General features: G+C 40.9%; 1 protein-coding gene across 1 annotated transcript in view; it reads left to right on the forward strand.

Moving 5' to 3' along the window:
• The window catches only part of LOC134649356 (tubby-related protein 4), a 69,411-nt gene that overhangs the window by 13,070 nt on the left and 42,095 nt on the right, over window positions 1–14,246 (forward strand). The window contains exons 2-3 of the mRNA XM_063504070.1: window positions 7,164–7,328; window positions 13,272–13,454. Of these exons, the coding sequence (XP_063360140.1) occupies window positions 7,164–7,328; window positions 13,272–13,454 (348 nt within the window). The remainder of the gene's footprint in view (window positions 1–7,163; window positions 7,329–13,271; window positions 13,455–14,246) is intronic.

The raw sequence follows: 14,246 nt of genomic DNA on the forward strand, positions 1-14,246 counted from the left end.
ATGGATAGGTCTTCAAAAATGATATTGAGGTTTCTAATATCATTTTTTTCTAAACTGAACAGTTTGCGCGAGAGACACTTCCAAAGTGGTAAAATGTGTGTGTCCCCCCCTGTAACTTCTAAAATAAGAGAATGATAAAACTAAAAAAATATATGATGTACATTACCATGCAAACTTCCATGCAAATTGGTTTGAATGAGATCTAGTTAGCAGTTTTTTTTTATGTATCATAAATCCCCTAAATACGGAACCCTTCATGGGTGAGTCCGACTCGCACTTAGCCGCTTTTTGCTAAATTCCATACCTTACTGTTTCTAAGCAGGCTTCCGCATAAAAAATTAAAAATCCTTCCTAAGCGCGCCGGCTTCGTAACAAGAACAGTAATTCTTGCGCCAGTTTTTCTTTGTACTTTCATATCTGCAAACTCAAAGAGTTTCATCTTGTCGTTTAATATGCCATGGCTGTAGTATACTGGCACAAGTGAGTTGTTCCAAACGCTCACGATTAGGTACAGATGTGCCGTCGGAAAGTTTCCAAAATTGCGAAATTTCCACATGGAGAAATTTCGGAAACTTCTAATATTTTTGTATGTGAATCGAACTTTCCATTTCTAAAATGAAAGTTTATTTTGTTTCCTGTGAAAATTTCCTGAAATATCCGAGCACTTTCCAGCTTTTTGGAGACTTTAAGAGCCAACTGGAGTGGTCATTTCTCCATACAAACGTACTCGACTGTTTCCTCCGTGGGTTTTGAAGCTAGAGCAATGATTTTTTTAACACAGATTAATATTGTCAATATCTGTGTCGGACCGTTTTGATTTTTTTGATATTTTTGTTTTTTAAGGCGCTAGAGCCCTTCAAAAATGGCCAAAATGGCCTAATTGACTGTGCCGCAATGAGAGGCGTGCTATTTAAAACTGATATCAATTAGTCAAAAAATCAAAACGGTCCGACACAGATAATGTCATTATCATTTAGATTTCCAAATTTGGTTACGATTGGTTAAGTTTTGGAGGAGGAAACAGTCGAGTACGAAACCTCGATTTTTGAGATTTTTACGCAGGATTTTTCGCCTTGTCCTTATCGCACAAGTTTTAGGAGCCGCTTCCGTTAGCGAGACGGGTATATTTACCTAAAATATTTAAATCTTAGCTCCTGTTGGCTCTTAAACATCTGTACTAGGTACTTACGAGTTGGGTATATCCCAGTGTGCCCATGCAGTACAATCATTCTCCGACTGTGTACAACCATATGGTCAGGGGTCAGCCAAGGTGATAGTCATTTGTTTCGTCTATTATTCGCCTCATAATCAATATTCGTGCCGGACTATAGCGTTGACCTGGTGGGTATGTTGGTTAGGTATCATCTGAAAGTGGAAAAGCAAGGTTGAGTTCTTAGAAAAGGGGAAAACGATAACAGGGCAGTACTATGCCAATTTATTGGATGAATTTGACGCTGGGTTGAAGGACAAACGACCCCATTTAAAAAATAAAAAAGTACTGTCTCATCACGACAACGCACCAGCTCATTCGTCTAGAGTTGTGATGGCTAAATTAACACAATTACGCTACGCCCTATTGCCTTACCCCCCGTATTCTCCAGATTTGACCCCATGCGATTTATTTTTGTTTCCCAACCTGAAAAAATGGCTCGGTGGTAAGCGATTTGGATCAAATGACGAAGTCATTGCCGCCACAGAGGCCTATTTTAATGACTTTCCGAAATCATACTTTTTGGATGGTTTATTGAAGCTTGAATATAGGTGGAACAAGTGTATAGAGTTAAAAGGAGACTATGAAGAAAAATAAATGCATATAAACAAAAACAACTGATTATTTTTTTCATAAACGGGTACTTATCAAACAGCCCTCGTACGTATTCATTGGATCACATTTGACTAGGCGAAGACTCGCCTGTTTTTGGTAATAGCAATAACCCTGCAAAACGAAATTGGTTGTACGTTTCTTTTTCTTTGAAATTAATATACGAGTCATTTGTTATCTGAGAAGCCCTTGCCTGCTTAGTATGGATAACGTTTCCTGTACCAAAGAACCCTGTACTGACATTGACATGCGTGACGTATTTCGATATTTATTTCTTTAGTTATTTTATCTCCAATAATCGAAAAGATATTTTGTTCGTTTCAAAGGGAATAAAAAAGTTCAAAGTTGTCATGCAAACGAAGTGGTTAATTTTAAAATTATCATAAAAAAAATCTGTGTAAGTTTCTATGATGGTTGTGAACAATTTTATTATCTAATAGGAAACGACCCTGTTGTAGAGGTCCCTTCTTGCCCCTGTGTGTAGGGTCTCGTAAAAACGAGTTCTTCAAATTTAGACACAAACACCTCGAGTTCCTAGTGTACCTACCAACACTAGGTACTAAATTCCTTTCGTCGTTAAGCAAATTTGAATAGTAACTAATACTTTAACTATGTATTAATAAAAACTATAAAACGTGTTAGTGTATTCCGTTTTCGTGATTGCTTCGTCGTAACCTGTTGCTTTGATATGGTTGTTTGTTAATCTCGCGGGACTTGTGAAAGGTAATGAGTTTAGAAATTGGCGTTAATTGGGCGGGTGTGTCGTAACGTTGAGGGTAGTGTTGTGCTTGTAATGTAAAGGGAACATTGGAACATTTCGGGAATATTCACCGGATGTACCTACCTATTTACATCGGGGAATTTTAAACTACATATGTGGATCATCAGCTACAGGGTTCTTAAAACCACACTATCAAATACAAAAAAATCTAATAGAATCTGTTCGGATTCGGAATGTATTGAGCGTCATACATTCCACGACTCTTCTCTTTCCGCACTCTATCATTTAAAATAAAATAAAATGCAAAATCAAACAAATTTTCATTAGGTAACGAGGACGGTGAGGGGAGGTAAATTAAATTTAATTTGTTTCCAAGTCCCAGTGTTAAACGTACTGTCATAGAAAAATAAGTAATCATCAGAGTCAAAGATCAGAGTGATCACTCCATACAATCAGTTTCCTTATTTAATAAATAATAAGTTGTATGGCGTCCCATAAGTCCCATACCTCCCAATACCATGGTATATGATGGTATATACCAATATTATACCTAAAACGTATTATTTACACGTTTTATACTAGCTTGAAAGCTCGTTTAATTTATGGAGTCACTCTAAGCTTATTTATCTCTCTACGCTATTGTTAACATAATATTATCTATTACCTTTTACCACAATTTCGGGAACGTGGAATGCTCGGCACATCACTACTCGGGGATGGGATCACGTAATATCTGACTAATTGGCAATTTCGCTTCGATCTCCGGCGCTCGCAGGACGCTTCATACGTTTGCTAATTGCCCTTACTTCCTCTTGGTAATCTCCATACGGCTATATGAGCAAAAAATTATAGTAGGTAGGTATATGTATAGGCATTAAGTTAAGAGGATAAGTAGTGGACGACCGATTCTCCATATAACTGGGGATCTTACTCTCTGGATATTGATATTGCGGAAAATATTTTTACACGAGAAAATATATTAACAGTTAACACAGTATGTGGCTAATAATATACCAATCTATAACGAAGGGGTCGTTAAACTTTTTCTTATTCTTTGATTATTATAAGAGAAGCGAAAAACAAACGAAACTATACGTTTTTGGAAGCTTTTAAGTCTAATAATAAATATAAAATTTTAAAAATCGACTTTTGCTCACTAGTCACTACCTATACAATACATAGGTAACTAATAACAACATTATAAATCTATGTAATACCTTTAAACGAGCAATTCTTGTTTTTTTATTTATTTATATATATATATATTTCGGGGATCTCGGAAACGGCTCTAACGATTTCGATGAAATTTGCTATACGGGGGTTTTCGGGGGCGAAAAATCGATCTAGCTAGGTCTTATCTCTGGGAAACGCGCATTTTCGAGTTTTTATATGTTTTCACCCAGATATTTTCATTTAAATGTGTACCGTATTCACATGCGCCAAATTCCAAATTCAAACAAGCCAGTGTTCAATGGTTGTTACGGCCGTTATGTGTCTTAACGTAGTGTTATATCCTCTTTGGTTAATGCGTGATGGGGCACAGCAGTAGGGAATGCAACCGAGTAATGAAAAAACCGAGTATCGAGTTTAACCGTCGGTTTTTAACCGATGCAAAACCGGGGTCGGTTTTGGTTAAAAACCGCGAGTTCGAGTTTTTAATATTTCATCGAAAATCGAACTTTTCTTTGAATCTAGGTGTCAAAATCAATAATTTGCGATATCTTTAAGTGTATATGTGGTTACCTGATTCTAGAAAGAGATACTAAAAATGATGATGTTGAAATTGTTTTTCTTTAGCCTGGTCGATATTGACCCTGCCTACTATGTAGAAGGGCCCGGGCTCAAATTCTAATGTCAGCCGTAAGATATAGTTACAATTTATTAGTAAAAAGACAAATAAATAACTTATGAACTAAATACATTTATGAATAATACTAAATTAAAAGTAACAGTCCTAAATATATCTAAAATAAAACAAGGAATATAAAAACTACTGAAAGAGGCCTCCCCGCGCTACCCCTGGCGCAAAGGTGCCCATCACACTCGCTGCGTTACCGCATTGAATTGCGATGGACACCCTTTGCACCAGGAATAAACCCGGAGCGCGGGTCAAGGCCCCTTTCTTGCAGGCAGCGACCTACTTCCCTAAGGAAGGTTTTTGCCTCTGCGCACCAACCGGACGTCTCTACGGCTACTGGGACGAAAAGGTAATTAGTGAGTGCTGAGTACTTTTGATGTTTATGTAGGGCCGCCACCTCAGCGGCGCCCGCCGTCCGGATGGTGCGACAAAGGTGTGAGGGGGCAAAAGTGCTTACAGTTACACACGTAGCGTCCCATAGTAGACACTTGCCTTTTTCCCATGGCACCAGTGTCAGGCCGTCAGGCCTTTTACCATCCGACCGGCTGAGGCCTGGCGGTTCTAGCGTGGAGGGGATGTTTGCCGATACTAATGCCCTGCGGATGATGTCGTTCAAGGCATGGTGTCGTGGGAACCTACCGGCGCAGCGGCAACAGCTCAGTGCGTGATGACCATTACTCTCCACCATAGAGCCGCAGATGCACAAATGAGGTTGACATACATCGCAGCCCAGACGAAGAGCAACGGCCACCCGCAGTGAGTCGTTGTCGAGCAGAGTGCCAAGATTTGGAGATGGGAGGGCGTGTAACCAAGCACCACTTTCAGGCCTCGAAGCTGCGTTTAGTCTGGCCCTATCTGCACCAAGAGCGTTTGTCATTAGGGAATCGACGATCCGCTTGATGCCCACGACGTCCCAACAACGTTGGAGGAACGGTTTTTCGGGTACGGACGCACCCGAGTTGAGAGCCATCCAGGCCAACTGAGTGTCAGAGGCATAGGGTATGGTAGTCCTGTCTCCATCCAAAAATAAAATTTTAAGTTCAAGTTCTACAACCCCTGCCGCCGACGCCAAGAAGGCCGGAAGACTCACGTCACGAGCGCGGCGTAATCCTAGGCCACCATTCCGAATAGGCAACGATGCCAAATCCCATTGGTCTGTGTTAAGGGATACGTTAAGCAGACACTCAGCCGATTCGCCGAGTCGAAGGAGGCGATATGTTCGGGGTATAGCCAGGTTAGTACGGAGAAAATATGTTAGTCTGGGAACGGCGAAGCAGGACCGTAACACAGTAAGGGACACATGAGCTGATAGGTTTTTAAGCCTTTCTTTGGCGAAATGAAGGAGTTGTTCTCTTATTTGGAAGGCTTCGGGAACGGCTTCAGGAATGGTTAGTGAATACATCGTAGAGAGCTTATAATATGTATTATACCTAGATAAAATGTGTCGTTCTCAAGTAAAATATACCACATTGTCGTTATTAGTATAGAGGTGCAAGCAAATTTCACCCTTATGGTAAGCGAGGATGTGGTACCTTTTACTTGAGAACGACACAAATAGTATATGTAACTGTATATATAATAAGCGAATAAACACTCGTGTGATCTTTTTCAGGAACTCACTTCGTTCATTTCATAAACCTAAACTCGTATTTGAATGCCTTTAATTATGTATAGCAGTCACATAAACTACTATTAAATGTATTTCTGTAATAGTTCAGTGTCACCAATGTACACGTACAGTCACGCTTCGTGGTTGTTGAGCTATTTGGTTAGTGGTTCTAGCTAAATTGGACTTTCCATAGCGTAAGTATTAACAACCAGTTTAGCTAGGACCCTAGCGATTACTCGGTTTTTAACCGATTTTCGGTTTCGAGTACGAGTTTAACCGAAGCAAAACCGATACTCGATTATCGGTTATTTTGCATTCCCTACACAGCAGTGAGCGTTCACCAATTTACAAAACGACCTGGCGCTGCAAGTGAACCAGTTTAATTCTGACCCTCCATTCCGTATAGCTGTTACGACTTTACGGGTCTACCTGCACTGACGTTTTGTAAAGTACTGTTTGGGGAGTTACAGGGAGTTCCGCGAACATCGAAATCCTGAAATTGTCTATCTGCGTCCCTGTCGCTCGAATGCAAGAGCGATAGAGATGGGTGTAGATAGAATTTCTTTGAATGTCGATTTTCGCTACACCACCGGGTTAGGAGTCTCCGGGGTATCATTATTTTTTTTTATTGTACTAGCGGGAATCATTCCTACCTACGAGTGCAATCTACTCGAAACTTTCATGTAGGGGAGAGATGGAAAATGTAGCTATCTTAGGACTTAGGTTAACACTATGGCTCGAAAACTTCATGTGTCATGAGAGAGTTTGGAATTTGAGGAAATTCCCGTAATGTTTTTCAAGTTTGTAAGTAGTATTTAAATATAAGATAACGTTCTAGCTAGACAGTAATTACTTACACCAGCTATCTTAGATGGTCCCTTCATGAAAAACTAAGTCATGAAACTGCTTATACGTATGTATAAATAGGTGTCAAAAGCTTCTAAAACCCCTTTGCTGCACAGTAGGTTAAATCGACCATTTAACTTCTTTCCTGTCACACACACGTCAAACAAAAAGGAAAAATGTATTGGGATGACAGATGCTACGAAAATTCATGTGACTATTTCCGTACGTTATTTCGTTGGCGCTTTCTATTAACGGTTGTCATGTTGGCTAGACCCCGAGCAGAAACTTAAGATTTATTTTCCCACAGGAGGAAGGATGGAAGCTAAACCGCAACAACTACTACCAGGAAGGCTGGCTGGCGACGGGCAACGTGCGCGGCGTCGTTGGCGTGACGTTCACGTCATCGCACGCGCGCCGCCCGCATGAGCTGCCAGCGCGCACGAACTACAACTTGCGCGGCCACAGATCCGATGTAAGTTTTAGCTTAGAAAGGCGCATTGCAGGCTGATTTACATTTTTGGGGGCGTCACAGCGGGAGGTGTACTCGAGGGAACAGGCAAAAATACAAATCATTTAGGAATAATACCAACACATAGAAAATAAGGTATAAAAAATCATACCATACGACGTTCGGGTCGCGCTCCAGGGCCGGGCGCCTGAGGCGCCCTTAAGCTGAAAAGTCCGGTGAAACCCGTAACGTACGGGGCGGGCTATGCGCGCTTCAGTGCCGGGCACCCGTTGCGTCCTCAATCTGAAAAGTTGAGCGAAGCCAGAGGTTGGGGACGCCCTGCGCGCGCTCCAGTGCCGGGCGTCTGTAGGGCCCCCATACGGAAAATGTCGAGCGTTCAATACGCATACTCCATTATTTTGTCGGCTTTCCGGTGTTGCTATAAATAGTGCTTTATATACTTCAACTTTCGCTTGTTTTTGTCATCCACAACGCAACGTCCGGTTATTTAGTCCACCTGAATTGGTTCGATTTGAAATAATTGCGTAGTTCAAAACAGACTCACTCTAAGAAAGGTTGACAAATGAATTACCTACGACGAAAATTTGAGATTAAATATGTCATACAATATTTCCACGTACCATGATGTTAACTGAAATGTAATAATAAAGTACCCAAAGAGATAATTAAATTACATTTCTCTCGCTCACATAACATTAAATTATCTCCAAAATTGTTTATTAACAAAAACCTCTACCAAGTAATTTATCGCTCAAGAAATATCGTGTACATTCCAGGAAGGCAGAAAAACTTCGCTGGAAAACTCATTATGAGTACCATAAAGTACGCTTAATTGTAGAGGAAAGCGGGAAAAGTGAGGCACCTTTATTAAACACTTGTTGTAAGTTGTCGCCCGTTGCGGCACGTTATAGCATGGGTATGGTACCTATGTAGCATTCCAGACGCTTAAGGCTTCGTCACACAGGCGCGTTTTCCGGGCGGCGCGTGAGCGAGGCGCGCCGCTTTTACATATAAAACGCTCACACCTCGCCCGGAAAACGCGCCTGTGTGACGAAGCCTTTAGCGAAGATATGAATAGAATAGAATACCTAGACGTTCTTAATCGTAAACACAAACGAGACAATTTACAAAATGTATTACAAAAACGTAGAAAGAATAAAGTGCCACGAAATTGCCTCATCTTAGCAATGCAAATGTTGCTTATAAGGATTAGGCTAGTGGAAGTCTCAGGCAGGCAGACTAGTATAATAGAGCTTTTCAAAATAATTATTCTTCTATGTACGCACACACAATGCCACTACGATAAACTTTTTCCCATCAAAAACATTACATGTAAAAAGGTGCAAGTCTCGCAACGCTTTTACTACAAAAAAGTTTTGAGATGTAATGTGAAACCAAGTCGGTTATTTTAATCAGTGCCAGGGGGTGTTAAAACCGTATCAATAAGATATCTTTAATTTGTAATACGTATAATGACTTGTCCCCCGTGGGGTTGAGCTGATGTTTGTGCAAAGGACAGGCCCGTTAATCCGAACTGGAGAACTGTCAGACCTGGACACCGTACAGGACTTCATCTACCTCGGTTCACTGATCACCGCGGGCGGGCGGACGATTGTGAGCGAGAGGTGATCAGAAGAGCTCAGATCGCAAAATCTGCGGTTATGCGGTTAGAGAAGATCTGGAGGAACAGAGGAATCAGCAAAGCAACCGAAACCAAGCTAATGCGCACCCTGGTCTTCTCTATATTCCTGTATGGTTCGGAAACCTGGACTCTGAAAGCCAGTACTCGGAGTAGAATTGACGCATTCGAGATGTGGTGTTGGCGCAAGATGTTGGGCATTCCTTGGACGGCGCGCCGCACTAATGCGTCAATCCTGACGGAATTGAAAATTAAGTGCCGTTTATCAGCCATTTGCCGCCAGCGGATCCTCAACTACTTTGGACACGTGGCCAGGCGGGAGCCGGACAACTTTGAAAAGCGTATTATGATTGGCATGGTGGATGGAGGACGGGGTAGTGGACATCCACCGACCCGCTGGGTGGACACTGTAAAGAAGGCCTGCCAGGGATCTACACAGGCGCCTATTATTAGGAAGGCGGAAAATCGTGCAGAATGGAGAGCTTTGGTGCGCAAAACAACGACCTCATGTGGTCGCGACCCTCAGTCATGAGGAATCGAGGAAGAAGATGAAGATAATGACTTGGCCATCGCACGGCTGCATAATGACAAAAGGATCATCGTCACCTATTAAAAATAATTCTAATAGAACATAACGCTAGCCCTAATTGCAGTTTGAGCATTACACATATTTACGAGTATGATACGAGTAAAGCATTATGTGCGATTGCCAAGTCATTATATGTATTACAAATTAAAGATATCTTATTGATACGGTTTTAACACCCTCTGCACTGATTAAAATAACCGACTTGGTTTCACATTACATTTCAAAACTTTTTTGTAGTAAAAGCGTTGCGAGACTTGCACCTTTTTACATGTAATGTTTTTGATGGGATCTCATCTCTTTTTGTAGGCAGTCCTTCTTTTCGGGTACTCATACCCATACTATGTATACACATATCATAATTCATAACTAAACATATCTTCATTCATACTCACATCGTACATCGTAGTGTACCTTTACTTTACCTACTATTTGTAGGAACTGCAACAGTAACTTTGTAATATCATATATTTATATGGGATTACAAACTTACTTATGCAGTTCTTAGATCTTTAAAACGTGACTGATATTGCAATATTTTTAGGTTTACCCTTTATGTGGCCATTAAACCCTAACTCTGTACCAAATTTCAGCTCTCTGAGTTTATGGGAAGTACTAATTCTATTCTGATGATCATGAGTGAATGAATGAGTGTCATAAATGCGAAACTTTGCTTTCGCTTAACTTCGGAACTAAATGACCTACAGACTTGAAATTTTGGATTTTAAGTATGTGATTATAGCTTACTGGATGACGAAAATTTCTGCGTTCTGGTCTTATTCAGAGGTTCTCAAATAGGGGCCTGAAAATGCGGTGAAATGGTTCCAGTAAAGGATGGTACGGCAGTGTTTGCTTCGCGCTCGACTTGGCGGGGGCACTGCCGTGCCCCCAGATTAGCTCTTTCCTTGCTGACGCGCGTATCCTTTTAGATTTCATAAAACCAATAAGGTCAATGTGGATAATTCCGTCATAGGGGCTATACCGTACCGTCTACTAGCATTTACCTCGAACAAAATTGATCATTTATAACTTCATCGACAATAGCAGCGATTGCTTTTAGTTTCAGCAAGGGTTAAATTTATACTGGTGTGCTTGCGGAGATGCAGCAGGTATTGTGAATAAATAGCTGTGACTTAGGCAGACATAACAAATAGAACTGCTTTGTTTTATGAAGTGATGCAGTAGGTAACGGACAGTCTTTCTTTCATGAGGACGTGGGTGTAGCGGAGATCTAGTATTAGCTATGTTATCAACACACCTAACCTATATGTGTTAGGTGTGTTGATAACATAGCCAATACAAACAATAATTGCTCTAGAAGTAGCAAAAACTTACGCGGGTACAAATTCTCCCATGCCTTGCCAAGTAAGTGGGCAACTTAATTGTTAAATTAGCAAACTGTTTTCTTATCTTTTTAACTAATTACCCCCACTTATTAAGCCAACAGCAACATCACATTAAAATTGTAGGCATTCGCATAATGTAAATATGTTTTCATGGGTCTGAGCTCTAAATCATCTCTCATTCGTATGCATGCACCGTTTTCATGGCAATAAGAGAATTCCTGATACAAGGCATGTTGTCGCAATGCCGGCTTGTTGAATTATATATGCGAATGGCCCTTTATGTTGCTGTTACGAAAACATGTACGATTAGTATACCTACATACTGCATTGTACACACCTACACCTAGGCGACGCACATGAGCTGAAATGGTCAGAGGGGCTGCCGCGAAAACCGAAATTCGCAAATTGCGGGGATCTTTCTCTTTTACTCCAATGAAGGCGTAATTAGAGTGACAGAGAAAAATGCCCGCAATTTGCGAACTTCGATGTTCGCGGTTATAGCTCAGGAACTAGTTTCTGCCTGCGACTTCGTCTGCGTGAAATGATGACGATGATTAATGAAAACTATAACTATCCTATGTCCTTCAGGCAGACAGACATTAAGACAGAATTACTTTATTATATTAGTAGGAGTTCAGCACCGGAATCTCTATGGTTACCTACGAAATATCCCTGTGCGGTGGTGCGCCTTATTGTCTTAAAATCAAACCAGCTTAAGACTAAACATAAATACAGCGTACCGCCACAGAATGGACTAAATAGGAAAGGTATCGTGAGAAAAGTTTTTCTTAGCATAAAATCGTATTTCTAAGGTAGATAGATAAGGTAGGCAATTGACGTAAGGATACTCCTGGCATGTGTAGCAAAGGTTTTTGAACTTAACCTAACTAGAATTTGGTGCACGTGCGACGATCTCAAGCAATTTTCATACAAAGTTATTGAAATAGATCGCACGACGACGACCCCGCACCAGTTCGTGTGCTCAACCTTTCTAAATTGATCTCACTCATTCATCACTCACAGAACGCCCTGTACCCTTAACACATTCCGTGCAGAGCGGCCGCCTAATAGTTTAAGAGTATCTACGGGTATTGTTGTGATGCCGTAGCACTCCCTAGGCGAGCGCTCACTATAGATCCACTAGTACTTATGCCGGACCCTGAGGCACTTTTCAATTTAGCCCAGGCAGTGAAAGCGGCAAAATCGTGTTCTATAGACGGCCCGTTGGCCCTAGAAATACGGGAATGCCGGCACGTCCGCCAGGCACGAAATACCTCCTCTCGTTTATTGTCCCGTCCGCGATAACATTTACTCCATTTCGTAAATGATGTATGATTACTTTTTATTTATTCGGGAGCTGGCCTATTATTCAGAACGGATGAATTACGGCCCGACCTATATTTCTTCTGTCGATCTTATTTATTTAGCCGTGTGCGTACATTTAGGTATTCGCTTTGCGGTTGCCTGGTAATTTCATATGGACCAGTCCATGTAGAAAGATCCGGTTTTCTCTCCGATTTCAGATAGAATAAATACTTGATAAAATCTGAAACATAATATTAAATACTGGTCATTTTATGAGAGTTCAACGATAAATAATAATTTTAGACGTTGGGGAATATCACATAATACGGCCAATGCGGACAACTTTCTGTTAGACGATCCCATATTTTTTTAACTTACATCACTTAATGTTTTATTTAAATATTAAATAAATATTTGAGTATGTGGGTAGGTTATTGTAATAACATAACTGTCCCTTGGAAAATTCTTTACGTTAGACTTAAGGATGATTTAGGTACGCTAGAACTAGAATGGTACGGGTCCGGGCCGAAGCGTCGGACACTTCAGTTTTCAACATCAAAAGTCATAGAAAACGAAGAGTCGAAAGCCTGCCCGGGCCCAGACCGTTCTAGCGTGAGTCTTAAAAGCAACATACACCTCTAAATAAAGGATTTTACAATAAGACTGACACAAACATAGTTTGTATTAGTTGTATGCAAGATATGCTATTCTGGTATATGGACATTAATTATGTCCTCACGTAAATAACATATACAGCCACGCTCTGTGATTGTTACGCCATTTAGGGTTCTAGCTAAATTGGACATAACATAGCGTAAGTATGGAACAACCAATTTAGCTAGGACCCTAAATGGCGTAACAATCCCGTGTGACTGTACCACTAAACCAAACGTTTCGCAAACTAAGGGCTCATTTAGACGGTGCGAAAACTCGGATGCGAATTTTATTACATTTCGTTATTTGATCGGTCGACTAAATTGATGTAACCTCAATGGTCCGCAATGTAACTAAAATCGCATGCGAGTTCGCGGGCCGTCTATATGAGCCCTAATAGAGTTCCATTGTTCCAGGTGATCCTAGTGAAATGGAACGAGCCCTACCAAAAGCTAGCTTCATGCGACAGTTCCGGTGTGATCTTTGTTTGGATCAAGTACGAAGGCCGCTGGAGCATAGAGCTGATCAATGATAGAAGCACGCCCGTCACACACTTCTCCTGGTCGCATGACGGCCGCATGGCGCTCATCTGTTACCAGGTCAGTCTAGACTAGTCTTGAGTACTATAACAATATAGCTTGGCAAGGTAGACGGTTTTAAACTTACGACAGCCAAGGTACCACAGGTGATCTTTGCAAATGTTGAGATGGCGTACATACGGTCGATTACATTATTGTATCAACGCACATTAAAAGGTGACATTTAAGGCTGATTTAGACGGCGCGCGAACTCGCATGCGATTTTATACTTGGTCAACCAGATCTTGACAGTAGAAAAAGGCGGCAAATTTGAAAAATTTAGGCGATATCCCTCGTCCCATACAAAATTTGAATTTCGCGCCTTTTTTTACTGTCAAGATTTGGTTGACCAGCTATAGTTACATTGCGGACTGTTGGTTACGTCCAATTGAACCGACCGATCAAAACCCGCAATGTAATGAAACTCGCATGCGAGTTCTCGCATCGTCTAATTGAGCCCTTAGATGGCAACTGCAGCATCGATACTATTGCGATTGCGGTACAATCTAGTATAAAGTGTCATTCTATGGAACTTATTTACATTCAATTTCAATATGGCGGTTTGTTTACATAGAATGACACTTTAGGTAAAATTATCTAGGTAAATGTGTACCTATAACGTTATAAGCAACATGAAACCTAACGCGCCCTACATCTGCCACATGAAAGAAAATAGGTCGTAAATTAATAAAAATATTGTTAGAAAACAAGAACGTTCGTAGGTATTTTTACACAGCCTATATATTAGTAGTAGTTAGTATATATATATATTAGTTGGCACGATCATGCCATCTACCATTCTACCATCGATTC

This window comes from Cydia amplana, chromosome 7 (assembly GCF_948474715.1).
Source record: "Cydia amplana chromosome 7, ilCydAmpl1.1, whole genome shotgun sequence".
In the NCBI taxonomy this organism is placed as follows: Eukaryota; Metazoa; Arthropoda; class Insecta; order Lepidoptera; family Tortricidae; genus Cydia; species Cydia amplana.